The sequence below is a fragment of the Pseudophryne corroboree genome, chromosome 7, assembly GCF_028390025.1.
Source record: "Pseudophryne corroboree isolate aPseCor3 chromosome 7, aPseCor3.hap2, whole genome shotgun sequence".
NCBI classification, from domain to species: domain Eukaryota; kingdom Metazoa; phylum Chordata; class Amphibia; order Anura; family Myobatrachidae; genus Pseudophryne; species Pseudophryne corroboree.
In genome coordinates this window covers 261,191,219-261,209,696 of record NC_086450.1, presented here as the reverse complement: position 1 = coordinate 261,209,696, position 18,478 = coordinate 261,191,219, and the positions used below count along the sequence as shown (strand labels likewise).

The 18,478-nt window shown below is 46.6% G+C and overlaps 1 protein-coding gene across 3 annotated transcripts in view; it reads left to right on the top strand.

Annotated features, from left to right (window-relative positions):
- TBCCD1 (TBCC domain containing 1) overlaps window positions 1-18,478 on the top strand; it is a 435,802-nt gene that overhangs the window by 324,015 nt on the left and 93,309 nt on the right. For all 3 annotated transcript variants that reach the window (XR_010182035.1, XM_063934118.1, XM_063934119.1), the window contains exon 5: window positions 10,586-11,080. Coding sequence is in view for 2 of the 3 variants with exons in the window: in XM_063934118.1 (XP_063790188.1) it covers window positions 10,586-11,080 (495 nt within the window). In the remaining variant the exon portion in view is untranslated. The remainder of the gene's footprint in view (window positions 1-10,585; window positions 11,081-18,478) is intronic.

The following is an 18,478-nucleotide window of genomic DNA, read 5'->3' as shown; positions in this document are numbered from 1 at the left end:
CCCTGAAAATATATGTTTCCAGGACGGCTGGAGTCAGAAAATCTGACTCGCTGTTTATCCTGTATGCACCCAACAAACTGGGTGCTCCTGCTTCTAAGCAGACGATTGCTCGTTGGATTTGTAGTACAATTCAGCTTGCACATTCTGTGGCAGGCCTGCCACAGCCAAAAATCTTAAAATGCCCACTCCACAAGGAAGGTGGGCTCATCTTGGGCAGCTGCCCGAGGGGTCTCGGCTTTACAACTTTGCCGAGCAGTTACTTGGTCAGGAGCAAATACGTTTGTAAACTTCTACAAATTTGATACCCTGGCTGAGGAGGACCTGGAGTTCTCTCATTCGGTGCTGCAGAGTCATCCGCACTCTCCCGCCCGTTTGGGAGCTTTGGTATAATCCCCATGGTCCTTACGGAGTTCCCAGCATCCACTAGGACGTCAGAGAAAATAAGAATTTACTTACCGATAATTCTATTTCTCGTAGTCCGTAGTGGATGCTGGGCGCCCATCCCAAGTGCGGATTGTCTGCAATACTGGTACATAATTATTGTTACCAAAAAATTCGGGTTATTGTTGTAGTGAGCCATCTTTTATAGAGGCTTCTCTATTATCATGCTGTTAACTGGATTCAGATCACAAGTTGTACAGTGTGATTAGTGTGGCTGGTATGAGTCTTACCCGGGATTCAAAATCCTTCCTTATTGTGTACGCTCGTCCGGGCACAGTATCCTAACTGAGGCTTGGAGGAGGGTCATAGGGGGAGGAGCCAGTGCACACCAGGTGATCCTAAAGCTTTCTTTAGATGTGCCCTGTCTCCTGCGGAGCCGCTATTCCCCATGGTCCTTACGGAGTTCCCAGCATCCACTACGGACTACGAGAAATAGAATTATCGGTAAGTAAATTCTTATTTTTATTTCTATGCTTTGGGCTTATTTGCATTACGTGCACATGGGGGAGTGTTTATATTCGGAAAGGCATCCGATAGAATTACCCTAAAGAGAGAGGGGATGTTCATTATGTTGGTTCTTCTCTATAACATTGCGGCAGGCTGCAGTGCGTATACAGGAGTGGCCGGGGGAATGCTGAAGCTGACTCCGAGAAATGCTGGAGTTTCTTCCTGGGACGGTGTACCGCTGTTGGGGATGCCTCAGTTCAGTCAATCTCGGCGGATACTGCTGGTAAATCTAACTTCGTGAGTTAGTCTCCTTCACAACGGTTGGTGACGCATTCTTTTGTAGGATGCAGTCGTTTTAACCGGTTCGATACCGTTCTTTTCTCTAACGTCCTAGTGGATGCTGGGGACTCCGTAAGGACCATGGGGAATAGACGGGCTCCGCAGGAGACAGGGCACTTTAAGAAAGAATTTGGATACTGGTGTGCTCTGGCTTCTCCCTCTATGTCCCTCCTCCAGACCTCAGTTAGAATCTGTGCCCGGACGAGCTGGGTGCTACTTAGTGAGCTCTCCTGAGCTTGCTATAAGAAAGTATTTTGTTAGGTTTTTTTATTTTCAGAGAGATCTGCTGGCAACAGACTCTCTGCAGCGTGGGACTGAGGGGAGAGAAGCAGCCCTACTCACTGAAGATAGGTCCTGCTTCTTAGGCTACTGGACACCATTAGCTCCAGAGGGATCGTACACAGGATCTCACCCTTTGTCATCCGATCCCGGAGCCGCGCTGCCGTCCCCCTCGCAGAGCCGGAAGACAGAAGCCGGTGACAGAAGCAAGAAGACTTCAAAATCGGCGGCAGAAGACTCCAGTCTTCAAACTTAGGTAGCGCACAGCTGCAGTGCTCCCACATTAAACCCACATACTCCGGTCACTGTAGGGTGCAGGGCGCAGGTGGGGGGGCGCCCTGGGCAGCAATTGGTAACCTCTTGGCAAAAAGTGAGCATATATACAGTTGGGCACTGTATATATGCATGAGCCCCCGCCATTATTTTACACTGAAACGCGGGACAGAAGCCCGCCGCTGAGGGGGCGGGGCTTCTTCCTCAGCACTCACCAGCGCCATTTTCTCTCCACAGCTCCGCTGAGAGGAAGCTCCCCAGGCTCTCCCCTGCAGAAACATGGTAGAAGAGGGTAAAAAGAGAGGGGGGGCACATAAATTAGGCGCAAAAGCTTTATATACAGCAGCTACTGGGTTAACACTAAGTTACTGTGTGATTCCTGGGACATATAGCGCTGGGGTGTGTGCTGGCATACTCTCTCTCTGTCTCTCCAAATGGCCTTGTGGGGGAACGGTCTTCAAAAAGAGCATCCCCTGTATGTGTGTGGTGTGTCGGTACGCTTGTGTCGACATGTTTGACGAGGAAGGCTATGTGGAAGCAGAGCGGGAGCAAATGAATGTGGGGTCGCCGCCGACTGCGCCGACACCTGATTGGATGGATATGTGGAAGGTTTTAAATGATAATGTTACTTCCTTGCATAAAAGGTTGGATAAAGTTGAAACCTTAGGACAGTCGGGGTCGCAGCCCATGCCTGATCCTATGTCGCAGAGGCCGTCAGGGTCTCAGAAGCGCCCACTATCCCAAATTGTTGACACAGATACCGACACGGAGTCTGACTCCAGTGTCGACTATGATGATGCAAAGTTACAGCCTAAATAGGCTAAAGCTATACGTTATATGATTATAGCAATGAAGCAGGTGTTGCACATCACAGAGGAAACCCCAGTCCCTGACAAGAGGGTTCATATGTATGGGGAAAAAAGGCAGGAGGTGACCTTTCCCCCCTCACACGAGCTCAATGAGTTATGTGAAAAGGCTTGGGAATCTACAGATAAAAAACTGCAGATTTCCAAACGGATGCTTATGGCGTATCCTTTACCGCCAACGAACAGGTTACGCTGGGAATCCTCCCCTAGGGTGGACAAAGCTCTAACACGCTTTTCCAAGAGGGTAGCCCTGCCGTCACAGGATACGGCCACCCTAAAAAATGCTGCGGATAGAAAGCAAGAGGGTACCCTGAAGTCCATTTACACAATACCTTGCTAAGGCCGGCAATTGCGTCGGCCTGGGTATGTAGTGTTGTAGCAGCATGGACGGATACCTTATCTGAGGAACTGGATACCTTAGACAAGGATACTATATTAATGACCCTGGGGCATATAAAAGACGCTGTCCTGTATATGAGAGATGCTTAAAGAGACATTAGCCTACTGGGCTCTAGAGTAAATGCAATGTTGATTTCTGCCAGAAGAGTCCTATGGACTCGGCAATGGACAGGCGATGCCGACTCAAAAAGGCACATGGAGGTTTTACCTTACAAGGGTGAGGAATTGTTTGGGGTGGGTCTCTCGGACCTGGTCTCCACAGCTACTGCTGGAAAGTCAAATTTTTTTCCACATTTTCCCTCACAACCTAAGAAAGCACTGTATTACCAAATACAGTCCTTTCGTTCACAAAAAGGCAAGAAAGTCCGAGGTGCGTCCTTTCTTGCCAGAGGCAAGGGTAGAGGAAAGAAGCTGCACAACACAGCTAGTTCCCAGGAACAGAAGTCCTCCCCGGCTTCTACTAAATCCACCGCATGACGCTGGGGCTCCACAGGCGGAGCTAGGCCCGGTGGGGGCGCGTCTCCGAAATTTCAGCCACAAGTGGGTTCACTCCCAGGTGGATCCCTGGATAATAGAGATTGTGTCTCAGGGATACAAGCTGGAATTCGAAGAGATGCCCCCATCACCAATACCTCAAATCGGCCCTGCCAGCTTCCCCATTAGAGAGGGAAATTGTGTTAGCTGCAATTCACAAATTGTATCTTCAGCAGGTGGTGGTCAAGGTTCCCCTCCTTCAACAAGGAAAGGGTTATTATTCGACCATGTTTGTAGTTCCGAAACCGGACGGTTCGGTCAGACCTATATTGAATTTAAAATCCCTGAACATATACCTGAAAAGGTTCAAGTTCAAGATGGAATCGCTCGAAGCGGTCATCGCAAGCCTGGAAGGGGGGGATTTTATGGTGTCCCTGGACATAAAGGATGCATAACTTCATGTCCCCATTTATCCACCTCATCAGGAGTACCTCAGATTTGTGGTACAGGACTGTCATTACCAATTCCAGACGTTGCCGTTTGGTCTCTCCACGGCACCGAGAATATTTACCAAGGTAATGGCGGAAATGATGGTGCTCCTGCGAAAGCAAGGGGTCACAATTATCCCATACTTGGACGATCTCCTCATAAAGGCGAGGTCCAGAGAGCAGTTGATGATCAGCGTAGCACGCTCTCGGGAAGAGTTACAACAGCACGGCTGGATTCTAAATATTCCAAAGTCGCAGCTGATTCCTACGACGTGTCTGCCCTTCCTGGGCATGATTCTGGACACAGACCAGAAGAAGGTTTTTCTCCCGACGGAGAAGGCTCAGGAGCTCATGACACTGGTCAGAGACCTCTTAAAACCAAAACAGGTGTCGGTGCATCACTGAACGCGAATCCTGGGAAAGATGGTGGCATCATATGAGGCCATTCCCTTCGGCAGGTTCCATGCGAGGACCTTTCAATGGGATCTGTTGGACAAGTGGTCCGTATCACATCTACAGATGCATCGGCTGATCACCCTATCCTCCAGGGCCAGGGTGTCTCTTCTGTGGTGGCTGCAGAGTGCTCACCTTCTCGAGGGCCGCAGATTCGGCATTCAGGACTGGGTCCTGGTGACCACGGAGTCAAGCCTCCGAGGGTGGGGGGCAGTCACACAGGGAAGAAATTTCCAGGGTCTGTGGTCAAGTCAGGAGACTTGCCTTCGCATCAATATCCTGGAACTAAGGGCCATATACAACGCCCTAAGTCAAGCGGAGACCCTGCTTCGCGACCAATCGGTGCTGATTCAGTCAGACAACATCACCGCAGTGGCTCATGTAAACCGCCAAGGCGGCACAAGGAGCAGGGTGGCGATGGCGGAAGCCACCAGAATTCTTTGCTGGGCGGAGAATCACGTAAGAGCACTGTCAGCAGTGTTCATTCCGGGAGTGGACAACTGGGAAGCAGACTTCCTCAGCAGGCACGATCTCCACCCGGGAGAGTGGGGACTTCATCAAGAAGTCTTCGCGCAGATTGCAGGTCGGTGGGAACTGCCACAGGTGAACATGATGGCATCCCGCCTCAACAAAAAGCTACAGAGGTATTGCGCCAGGTCAAGAGACCCTCAGGCGATAGCTGTAGACGCACTAGTGACACCGTGGGTGTTCCAGTCGGTTTATGTATTTCCTCCTCTTCCTCTCATACCCAAGGTGCTGAGAATCATAAGAAAAAGAGGAGTGAGAACAATACTCATTGTTCTGGATTGGCCAAGAAGGACTTGGCATCCAGAGCTGCAAGAAATGCTCACCGAGGACCCATGGCCTCTGCCTCTAAGACAGGACCTGTTGCAACAGGGGCCCTGTCTGTTCCAAGACTTACCGCGGCTGCGTTTGACGGCATGGCGGTTGAACGCCGGATCTTAGCAGAAAAAGGCATTCCGGATGAGGTTTTTCCTACGCTGATAAAGGCTACGAAGGACGTGACGGCTAAACATTATCACCGTATATGGCGAAAATATGTTGCTTGGTCTGAGGCCAGGAATGCTCCTACGGAGGAATTCCAGCTGGGCCGGTTCCTTCACTTCCTACAGTCGGGAGTGACTTTGGGCCTAAAATTGGGTTCCATTAAGGTCCAGATTTCTGCCCTATCCATTTTCTTTCAAAAAGAACTGGCTTCTCTTCCTGAAGTCCAGACGTTTGTAAAAGGGGTGCTGCATATTCAGCCTCCTTTTGTGCCTCCAGTGGCACCTTGGGATCTTAACGTGGTGTTGAGTTTCCTGAAGTCACACTGGTTTGAGCCACTTAAAACCGTGGAGTTAAAATTTCTCACGTGGAAGGTGGTCATGCTATTAGCCTTGGCTTCAGCTAGGCGTGTGTCAGAATTAGCGGCTTTGTCACATAAAAGCCCCTATCTGGTTTTCCATATGGACAGGGCAGAATTGCGGTCCCGTCCACAATTTCTGCCAAAAGTGGTGTCATCCTTTCATATGAACCAACCTATTGTGGTGCCTGTGGCTACTCGTGACTTGGAGGATTCCGAGTTACTAGATGTAGTCAGGGCTTTGAAGGTCTATGTAGCCAGAACGGCTAGAGTCAGGAAAACTGAGTCGCTGTTTATCCTGTATGCACCCAACAAGCTGGGTGCTCCTACTTCAAAGCAAACTATTGCTCGCTGGATCTGTAACACGATTCAGCAGGCTCATTCTGCGGCTGGATTGCCGCTTCCAAAATCAGTAAAAGCCCACTCCACAAGGAAGGTGGGCTCTTCTTGGGCGGCTGCCCGAGGGGTCTCGGCATTACAGCTTTGCCGAGCGGCTACTTGGTCAGGTTCGAACACTTTTGCAAAGTTTTACAAGTTTGATACCCTGGCTGAGGAGGACCTTGTGTTTGCTCATTCGGTGCTGCAGAGTCATCCGCACTCTCCCGCCCGTTTGGTAGCTTTGGTATAATCCCCATGGTCCTTACGGAGTCCCCAGCATCCACTAGGACGTTAGAGAAAATAAGATTTTACTTACCGGTAAATCTATTTCTCGTAGTCCGTAGTGGATGCTGGGCGCCCGTCCCAAGTGCGGACTTCTTCTGCAATACTTGTATATAGTTATTGCTTAAATAAGAGTTATGTTTGGTTGCATCAGGGTTGATCTGATGCTCCGTTGTTGTTCATACTGTTAACTGGGTAAGTTTATCACAAGTTATACGGTGTGATTGGTGTGGCTGGTATGAATCTTGCCCTGGATTCCAAAATCCTTTCCTTGTACTGTCAGCTCTTCCGGGCACAGTTTCCTTAACTGAGGTCTGGAGGAGGGACATAGAGGGAGGAGCCAGTGCACACCAGTATTCCTAATTCTTTCTTAAAGTGCCCTGTCTCCTGCGGAGCCCGTCTATTCCCCATGGTCCTTACGGAGTCCCCAGCATCCACTACGGACTACGAGAAATAGATTTACCGGTAAGTAAAATCTTACCTTTTCACCTTGCACTGTTTGCACAGAAAAGGAAAAAATAAGAGTTCCTTGTTAGGTGCGCAGAAGCGGATTTCGTTTTCTATTTCTACCACATCCAGCACATGTCGCTTAGTCTATCTGGCTGGAGCCCACTCCGGTGGGAACTCGTCTACTAATTTTCAGTCAGTCCGGGAATAGACTAGGACCTGTGAGTTAATTATAGAATCCAAAAGGGGACAATCTGGCGTTACAGATGTTTCCCTTCACTGTTTTTTCTATTAGATCTTGGCGTTTCCCCTCTGGAAGGGGAGGTAGTACGCGACGCCATACCAGAGGTCAGGTTCAGGGCTTTGTCCTGCTGTCCCTGTTTAAAAAAAAAAAACTAAGAGGTTTAAATGCGTTTTTCTCCGCATTCAGATTACCTGGGTGGATATCCAGGATTGTCTTTGCCATTTCACGGGAATGATGGCAGTGGGATAGTATTCTTTCAATAGTAAGAGCCATTGTTGTTCTATACTGGGACACTCTCTCCTGATTAAGGTGAGGTCAAGACACAAGTGGTACAAATCGTTATTTTCTCTCTGACTGTTCTTCAACACGGGGAGGGCTGTTACCCACCACCAACGCCTGCGTCGTTGGGAATATCAGAGTAGATACGGAACGGTTGAAGTTCTGTGTGTTCCTGTGGAAAGAGGTCTGAGGATCCGGAGTCGGATCAGATTTGCAGTGACAGTCCATCAATATGTTCCGTTGATGAAGAAGATCGGTGCGGCCTCAGAAGCCTTTTCGGTGACCTGGTCAGATGCCAGAGTGGTTTTCACGGGGCCAGTTGGAAATGTGGTCCGGGTCTCACCTGCGCATGCGCCGGAATATAATCCTAATGGCCAGGTTTTCGCTTCTGTGGTGTCGGCTCAGTTCTCACCTCCTAGAGGGACGAAGGTTCGGAATCCAGGATGAGATCCTGGTGTCCATGCATGCAGATTTCCGAGACTGGGGAGCAGTCCGTGCAAGGAAAGTATTTCCAGAGGAAAAGGTCAAGCGGGGAAGCTTGTCTGCAATAAGCTTTCTTGAATTAAGAGCTATTTTCAATGAACAAATAGATTCCCGTGCAGACGCGATCTCCATCCGGGAGAAATACGGTCGTCATCGAGAAGTTTTCACTGAAGCGACAAGTCTTGGAGGAATGCCTCAATTGGACATGTTGGCGTCTCGCCTCAACGAGAGATCTCAGAGATATTGTTCCAGGTCAGAGGACACTCAAGCTATATCAGTGGATGTCCTCCGGACACCTTGGGTGTTTTCAGTTGGTCTATGCGTCCCCTCCGTTTTCACTCTTTTGAGGGTGATAAACGTAAGAAGAACAAAGGTTCAGGTGATCCTCATTGTTCCGGTCTAAACGAGGGGGGCTTGGTATCCAGTTCTTCAGGATTTACTCATAGAAGATCCCTGGCCTCTTCCTCTACACGAGGAACGGTTACAACAAGATCCGGGAGTGAATCAAAACGTACCGCGGCTGCGTTTGACGGTGTGGCAGTTGAACACCATATCCTAACCAGAATTGATATTCCCGGTGAAGTCATTTCCACACTTCTTAGGGCTAGAAAAGAAGCAACGGCAAAGCCTTACCACCGTGTTTGGAGAAAATGTGTGTCTTGGTGTGAATCAAAGAAGGCTACTACAGAAGATTTCAGCTGGGTCGTTCTTCTCCATTCTTTGCAAGCAGGTGTGGGTGCAGGCCTAAAGTTAGGCTCCATTTCAGTGCGGTTTTGGCCTCAGAAATTTTCTTTCAAGAACGAATTGGCACCCTTTCCGGAAGTGTGAACCTTTGTGGGAGGAGTACTGCACATCCAACCTCCATTTGTGCCCCCATTGGCACCGTGGGCCCTTGACGTGGTGTTGCGTTTTCTTGTGTCAAGATGTTTGGAACCTTTATGAAAGGTTGTGTTAAAATTTCTCTCTTGGAGAGTGGTCATGCTTTTGGCTTTGGCTTCCGCAAGGCGGATGTTAGAAGTTGCGGCTGGGTCTCACAAGAGCCCTTGTTTGATCTTCCAGGTGGATAGAGCGGAATTGAGAACTTGGATAATAGTTCTGCCAAAAAGTGGTTTTGGTGTTTCGCAGAAACCTGCCTATTTGATGCCTGTGGTTGCCTTCAAGGTCTCTCGATGTAGTCAGGGCTTTGGATATTTATGTCGCCAATTTGGCTCAGATTGGGGAAACAGAGGCTCTGTTTGTCCGGTATGCCCCAGCGTGACCTGTGTCTCTGCAGTCTGTTACACACTGGATCTGTGATACGATTCGGCGTGCTCGTTCTATGGCTGGATGGCAGTTACCGAAGTAGGTGGTGACCCATTCTACTAGGTAGATGGGCTATTCTTGGGCGGATGCCCGAGGAGTCTCGCCGGTTCAACTTTGCCGAGCGGATACTTGGTCGGGTTCAAACACCTTGGCTAAGCTGTACAAGTTTGATACCCTGGCTGATGGGCACCTCATGTTTGCTCAGTCGGTGCTGCAGAGTCGTCCGCACTCTCCCACCCGGTCTGGTGCTTTGGTATAAACCCCATGGTCCTTACGGAGTCCCCAGCATCCTCTAGGACGTATGAGAAAATAGGATTTTAATACCTACCGGTAAATCCTTTTCTCTTAGTCCGTAGAGGATGCTGAGCGCCCGTCCCAGTGCGTACTGTGTCTGCAGTTATTGGTTATGGTTACACTCTTGTGGTGTTTCTTTTCTGTCAGGCTGTTGCTGACGTTGTGCATGCCATGGCGTGCAGTGTCTTATTATTGGTTGTGTTGACACACTGGTTGTGTTACATATTCTCTCAGCATGTGGCTGTGAATTGTTCATGCCGTTGGCTGGTATTTTATTGAATGCCACGTTCTGCGGTATGTTCGTGGTGTGAGCTGGTATGACACTCACCGTGTTTGAACAATAAATTCTTTCCTCTAAATGTCCGTCTCCCTGGGCACAGTTTTCTAACTGAGGTCTGGAGGAGGGGCATAGAGGGAGGAGCCAGTTCACACCCATTCATAGTCTTATAGTGTGCCCATATCTCCTGCGGATCCCGTTTATACCCCATGGTCCTTACGGAGTCCCCAGCATCCTCTACGGACTAAGAGAAAAGGATTTACCGGTAGGTATTAAAATCCTATTGTTTATGCTGACCCCTGCTGGGCACCTATACGAATGGGCACCTGAAGGTGCAATTCATTTGTTGCTCTGTTTGGACACCCATTAGCATGGAGGTGTTCAAAAACACAGAGATTAGCCGTTCAAAGTGACTAAACCAGTCTAAAGCAGTGGTTAGGACACCCAAACTATGGAGTTTGCACACATTTCTTCTTGCACCTCAAGAGGTTCTGAGAAGAAATGTGTATCCCAAGGCTAATTGGGTGCCTGGATGGAGCAACAATTGAATTTCCATTAGTTTAGACTCCACGGGGGCTGCAAACAATTGATTCGCTCCCATTTACAAGTGTCATTGATGTGATGATTACAACTTTTTCATGTTACTTATACAATTGCATGAATAAAATTTGAGCATCACCATGGTAGCACTAGGAACTTATTCAAAATGATCATTAAAATTATGCTTGACACTCTGTACTATTTCTAGACTAATAATTTTGCTTTCTTTTCCCCTAGATGTGTGACCATTGAGAAATGTCGGAATAGCACAATCATTTTGGGGCCAGTGCAAACTGTCCTTCATGTTCAAATGTGTGACCATGTGAAAGTTATTAGTGTTTGTCAGCGCTTGTCGCTGTCCTCCACAACAAGCTGTACATTTCATGTACTCACTCCTACAAGGCCTCTCTTATTCTCTGGCAACCAGGGGGCTGTTTTTGCTCCATTTCATACACACTATTCAATGCTAGAAGACCACATGGGACAAACTGGTTTAGCTACTGTGCCCAATTATTGGGATAGGCCACAATTCCTATCTGCTGAGACTGACCATCAAGCTTGGAAACTTATGTCCCCTCGAGAATTTTATACATTTGTTGTCCCATTTGAAATAGAAGGGGACACAACTGAGATTCCAGGAGGCCTACCCCCAGTGTTTCTTAAATCAATGGAACAGCGACAACAAAAGGTACAGATGTGGCAGAAGACTGTTAAGGAAGCAAAGTTAACCAGGTAAATTAAATTTGACTATGTTACTTTTGTACAGCTGTTTAGACTGATAACAAGCATCTGAATGGTTGTTATGATAAATACCAGTTTCTCGCTCAATGGGCCTGATACAGAGGTGTATGCACTGCCACTTTATTTTATTTTTTTGCTACTGTACATGCATCAAAGTTGAACCAGTCATGCTTTCCAGTTGTGTCCATACAGTGTTGCGATATCAGATGCACACACAGAGAATTGTATTTAAAGTGTAGTGGGCGGTAACAGGGTGGTGTCTTAGCGCAGTCACAGATGGTCCATGTTATGGGTGTGTTATGATAATATCACAGGCATGTCTGTGAAAGTGGTTGCATACAAAAATGCTCAACTGCTCACTTAGCAGGCCATACTTAGAGAAACGGCACCTGCCATAGGGCTGCTGTAAGTTTCAATGGTGCATCTAAAGATACCCCAATTGGTATTAGTGTGTACGGATACTGCACATTTGGATGCATCAATGTACACAAGTGAAGGACTTTGTAGTGCCATTTGCATAATGTCGCAGATAGGCAATCGCCAATCTGGGGGTGCTTCTGAGTTCTCTGCTGAATCAGCTCCACTATTTCATATGAATGGTTTTCTTCAGTCTAATTCAGATTGGATCGCTGTTCAGACAGAAATTACGATTTACTCAATCCTGCTACTGCTAAAAAACGCATGTGAAGAGCCACCCAGAAAGGTAAAAGACGCCCACTGATGCATTCACAAATTTACGTATATATTTGCAACACATATGCAGAAACCGATAACCATTGACCACCATAGAAAATACCAATTGACCCATGCGCATACAGCATATACGCTGCTGCAGCTGCGCCTTTTTGTAAATTGCAGCAACCGTCATATGCACACCCCGACAGCGGCCATGAAATGCCTGCATTTTTTCAACCACTCTCCACAAACACCATGTAAACTAACACAAACAGACACTTTCTGGCAATCACTATGCGATCACTCACTGCTGGCCCTGCGATCGCATTGCATTCGCATTTTGGCCTTCGCACATGAGTGATTCGGTTGCAGCGCATGCATAGTCGTCTGATAATTGTCTGATTTGCGATTTTGCAAAATTGCAACTGAAACACACACACACACACACACACACACACACACACACACACTAAAAACAAGTATATAATGGTCAGGGACTGTCAGGATTCAAAGCGAAATCCAGTAAACAAGCAGAAATAGAGGTGGGCTGCAGCCAGAACCAAATGCAATAATCAGGCCAAGGTCAGGTAGGTGAAAAAAATTAGTCCAAAACACAGTCAGGATCACAATATAAATAGCATATTAACAAATGTAGGTTCAGCACAATGGGTCAGAACAAATTTTAACCAGCACATGTGTAGCAGACGTGAATCCTTATAAAGTCTGTAAAGCCAATAGTTGGAAAACCAACTTCATGATAACATTGATCACCAAATAACCTAACGAAGAACTGGAAAGGGATACAACCAGGGAAAGGAAGGCACAGGTGCTGTTTTCTTACATCCAGCAGTGAAGTCAGAAGAACCAAGGTGCTTGACTGAAGTATGCACCAGAGGAGTGTATGCAAAGTTGCATGCACTCAAAACACTAGGTAAAGCAGCTGGTCCAGTCCGAAGCATGTATGTCTGGTTAAAGGTCTCCACTGCAGCTGCTGGTGACTCAAAACGAATCCCACATATCTGTGCCTGATTTTTGTGACTACAAATAAGTTGCAGGTGGCCAGGTCTGGACTGTATGACAGTTGACCAAGGTCCTGGATGCATTCATGGGCCAGAAAATCCACCACTTTCCGGAACTTGTGGGCAGGTGTATTGTCATGATGGAGAAGGGCACCACATATGCAATTCTTTTACGGCACCTGGAAATGGTTTCCAGCACTTGTGTCAAGCATTGGCTGCCATATCTGTCCCCAGTGATGGCGCGCTTCTGCGCAAGTGGTACGGTAGCTACATGACAATTCTTGGCCACAGAAGTACAACTTCTGCTTGGTCACACTGCGTTCATGTCAGAACATCTGTGGTTGCACACCTCCAACTAAAGTCCACTGGGGTGACTGTTGTTTGGCCTTGGGGTCAAAACTGTAGATCCAAGATTCATTACCACTAATGCTGTCCCAGACATAATTTGAGCAACCTCTATTAAACCTGGCAAGCATATTTCAGCACCAAGTCACCTGAGCCTTCTCCTGCTCTATAGTCAGCGTGCAGAAACCTTGCTCAGGGCAAGCTTTTCATGGAGTTTCAAGCTGATGAATACTGAGCCTATCTCATTCTCTAACTGGGCCTCGGTCACCCTGGCATCCACCTCAACTATAACCTCCACGGTAGGAGTGTTGTCGTCTGATGGTGGAAACAGGTAGGCCGCAGCGCCTCTCGTCTTCCAAGGACCGTATTTTGCACTGGAATTCTACAAATCACTCAAACACAGTGGTTCAGGGTGAGGCTTCAACCACAAAAGTAGCGTGCAGTTGGTCAAAACTCCTGCAGTCACAGACAACTCTTGTAGTCATAGATGATCATGGCTCTCCAGTGGCCTCTGTTGAGCTCCATAACGAATTTGTGAATGAAGTGAACATGCGACTTCAGTGTGCTGTGCTGCTTATAAGGTTCCGTGCCTTGACATTTCACAAGATCTTTATTCAGAGATTACAGTTCACAACCGGATGGTCAGATTGGGGTATATTTACTAAGGTCCCGATTTTGACCGAGATGCCGTTTTTTCTTCAAAGTGTCATTTTGGTAATTTACTAAGCAAAAATCTCGGCAGTGATGAGGGCATTCGTAATATTTTGGAAGTCCTAGGAAAAAATCACGAATCAATACACCATCAGTCAAATACGCCTGCAATTTGGTAGAAATCGGTAATTTACTAAAAAGTGCAAATCACAAACACTGCCGACAATAGCCAAACACTGCCGTGCAGAAATACAATTCGTGAAAAAGTGCTAAAAAAAAACAGACCTGCTTTTTTATCCCGTGTTTGGATAGGCATGCACGGATCCATGAGATCCGTGCATGTTTATCAGTGGGAAGGGGATGGGAATGTGTTATTTTCTTTAAAAAAAAATGCGTGGGGTCCCCCCTCCTAAGCATAACCAGCCTCTGGCTCTTTGAGCCGATCCTGGTTGCAAAAATATGGGGGGGAAAATGATAGAGGTTCCCCCATATTTAAACAACCAGCACCGGGCTTTGCGCCTGGTTCCAAAAATACGGGGGACAAAAAGCGTAGGGGTCCCCCGTATTTCTGAAACCAGCACCGGGCTCCACTAGCCAGATACATAATGCCACAGCCGGGGGACACTTTTATATAGGTCCCGGCGGCCCTGGCATTACATAACCAACTAGTCACCCCTGGCCGGGGTACCCTGGAGGAGTGGGGACCCCTTCAATCAAGGGGTCCCCCCCCTCCAGCCACCTAAGGACCAGGGGTGAAGCCCGAGGCTGTCCCCCCCATCCAAGGGCTGCGGATGGGAGGCTGATAGCCGTTTTGTAAAAAAATGAATATTGTTTTTAGTAGCAGTACTACAAGTCCCAGCAAGCCTCCCCCGCAAGCTGGTACTTGGAGAACCACAAGTACCAGCATGCGGAGGAGAACCGGGCCCGCTGGTACCTGTAGTACTACTACTAAAAAAAATACCCCAATAAAAACATAAGACACACACCTTGAAAGTATAACTTTAATGCATACATCCACACCTCCATATACACATACTTACCTATGTTCACACGAGGGTCGGTCCTCTTCTCCATGTAGAATCCATGGTGTACCTGTGGAAAAAATTATACTCACAAAATCCAGTGTAGAAGGCTCTTCTTTTTGTAATCCAGGTACTTGTCAAAATAAAAAAACGGACACCCGACCTCGCACTGAAAGGGGCCCCATGTTTCACATGGGACCCCTTTCCCCGAATGCCAGAAACCCCCTCTGACTTAAGTCTAAGAGGGGTCCATCAGCCAATCAGGGAGCGCCACATTGTGGCACCCTCCTGATTGGCTGTGTGCTCCTGTACTGTATGACAGGCAGCACACGGCAGTGTTACAATGTAGCGCCTATGCGCTCCATTATAACCAATGGTGGGAACTTTGTGGTCAGCGGTGAGGTTACTTTCGGTCAACCGCTGACCACAAAGTTCCCACCATTGGTTACAATGGAGCGCATAGGCGCTACATTGTAACACTGCCGTGTGCCGCCTGTCATACAGTACAGGAGCACACAGCCAATCAGAAGGGTGCCACAATGTGGCGCTCCCTGATTGGCTGATGGAACCCTCTTAGACTTAAGTCAGAGCGGGTTTCTGGCATTCGGGGAAAGGGGTCCCATGTGAAAACATGGGGCCCCTTTCAGTGCGAGGTCGGGTGTCCGTTTTTTTTTATTTAGACAAGTACCTGGATTACAAATGGATTACAAGAAGAAGAGCCTTCTACACTGGATTTTGTGAGTATAATTTTTTCAACAGGTACACCATGGATTCTACATGGAGAAGAGGACCGACCCTCGTGTGAACATAAGGTAAGTATGTGTATATGGAGGTGTGGATGTATGCATTAAAGTTATACTTTCAAGGTGTGTGTCTTATGTTTTTATTGGGGTATTTTTTAAGTAGTAGTACTACAGGTACCAGCGGGCCCGGTTTTCCTCCGCATGCTGGTACTTGTGGTTCTCCAAGTACCAGCTTGCGGGGGAGGCTTGCTGGGACTTGTAGTACTGCTACTAAAAACAAAATTCATTTTTTTTTACAAAACGGCTATCAGCCTCCCATCCGCAGCCCTTGGATGGGGGGGACAGCCTCGGGCTTCACCCCTGGTCCTTGGGTGGCTGGAGGGGGGGGACCCCTTGATTGAAGGGGTCCCCACTCCTCCAGGGTACCCCGGCCAGGGGTGACTAGTTGGTTATGTAATGCCAGGGCCGCCGGGACCTATATAAAAGTGTCCCCCGGCTGTGGCATTATGTATCTGGCTAGTGGAGCCCGGTGCTGGTTTCAGAAATACGGGGGACCCCTACGCTTTTTGTCCCCCGTATTTTTGGAACCAGGACCAGGCGCAGAGCCCGGTGCTGGTTGTTTAAATATGGGGGAACCTCTATCATTTTTCCCCCCATATTTTTGCAACCAGGATCGGCTCAAAGAGCCCGAGGCTGGTTTTGCTTAGGAGGGGGGACCCCACGCAATTTTTTTTTTTATTTTAACACTGTTTTTTTTTTTTTTTTTTAACAAGGTGCACAATGAAGCCCAGCACGGATCTCTCAGATCCGGCCGAGATTCATTGTATGAAAGTCGGCAGTGTTTTACAAGTCACTCACGTAAAACACTGCCTAAAAAAACGAATGACATCGACATCGGTAAAACCGAAAATGCAGAATACGGCAGCTTAGTAAATTAGTCGTACTAAATTCAAAAAGTTGCATATTTACACTTTCGATGTCATTCGTGATTGAACTTTGACCTCAAACGGGAAAATACGATTTTTAGTAAATATACCCCATTGTGTCCACTTTACCTTTGCACTGCACATCCATAAACATTGCATACCCTCATAATGGCCATGAGCTTCGTGGTACCCGCCACTGATCATAACATTTGATATGTCTTTTAACAGTTACTATGTAAAGTTTATGTTTTATTTATTACTGTTCAGGTTGTCTTCTGTTTTGTCCGTATATATATATATATATATATATATATATATATATATATATATATATATAGGTATATCTATATATAGGTATATCTCACTTTATTTTATCTCTTGCTGAATTCAGTGAGTCTGGTTCAGGCAGTATACAACACTGCTAGATTATTATTGATAATAGCTATCTTATTTGCAGCATAGTCTAAATTGTCCTGTCATACAGTAGTGTCTGATTGAGAAAGCAAGAATGAGAAATATGTCAGCTTAAATTCTGTCTCCTTATAGCTAGCTTTACATAACAAAAATTATTTGTACACCTAACCACATTACTGGGATTCAAAGGGTCAGTGTAAATGTCTTTCTAGAATTGTATTTTATGTTCTGCTAGTTATAGCTCTAACCCCTTTGCCACTGTGCTGAGCTTTTTTTATTTTGTTGTCAACATTTGCATGTTTTCAATAAAAATGTAAAGTAGTTATAGGGACACAAAAAAGTAAAGGGGTAATGGGGGTAAGCAAAAACACAGGAAATACAGGTCATCCAAAGGCATCAGACCAACAAACAAGAAATCCCAAAATATACAGATCAAGTATACTGGGGTGGCTGTTTTAAACCACCTTGGTTTAAAAAAAATATATATATTATGCTATGAATACTGGCACAGCGTCATGACATTTAAAAGAAAAAGAAAAGCCTATTATACAAAAAACAAAACCAAAAAAAGTGTTTTTATTCAAAATGTTTAATGCCAGTGGCATGCCCAGTGCTAATGCTTAACTTTTTTTTTGTATGTGTGTTTTTCTAAAAAGTGCTTTTGCTTCTTCAATTTTTTATTACTATTCAGATTTATTTAATTATAATAAGTAATAAGTAGGACTAATGCTTAACATTTTACTTCTTGTTCTTATTTTCAATTTCATCTATCTCTGAGTGTACTTGGTATATATTATTGTTACCATCCTTTGTATGGCACCACAAGAGTTCTGCAGCATCTAACAAAGTTCATAAACAAATGAACAAAACATGAACACTGACTTACAGTACATGACACTGAAAGAAGTATCGGGTGGCTGAAACTGAGGGCTAGGTGCCAATGTAAGGAGTATGGTGTAGAAGATAGTCTATGGGTGGTATCCGATTAGCCCAAATGCTCCTTCTGACTGTAAAAACATCTGGATATCGTGGTGTTTGGCCAATGGTCATTATAGCAGTATCCATTTAGAGGCCGTTTTTAGTGTCCGAAAATGGACCCGCGGTCGTGCAATAACACATGGGATCAGGGATAAGTTCCTGATCCTGTGTGTTTTTTTTCGTCTCCGGAGGCTGATTATCGCGGATTATGCTTCGGGTGCCTGAGGCACCCTAAGCATAATTCTCTGATAAGTGCTGGCATCAGCTGAAAACAATGCCGATATTTGGGTTAATATTGTAGGCCCTGGTGATCCTATTAGTAGCGGGAAAGTACCACTTCTAAGACCATTATCGGCTTCAGTAGAAATTATACGGTGTTGTTACTACAAACAGGAGACAGTATTTAACTTTCAAACATTGTATTTGTATCCATGTTTAGTTTCTGTTTTCTCTAACGTCCTAGTGGATGCTGGGGACTCCGTAAGGACCATGGGGAATAGACGGGCTCCGCAGGAGACATGGGCACTTTAAGAAAGAATTTAGATTCTGGTGTGCTCTGGCTCCTCCCTCTATGTCCCTCCTCCAGACCTCAGTTTGAATCTGTGCCTGGACGAGC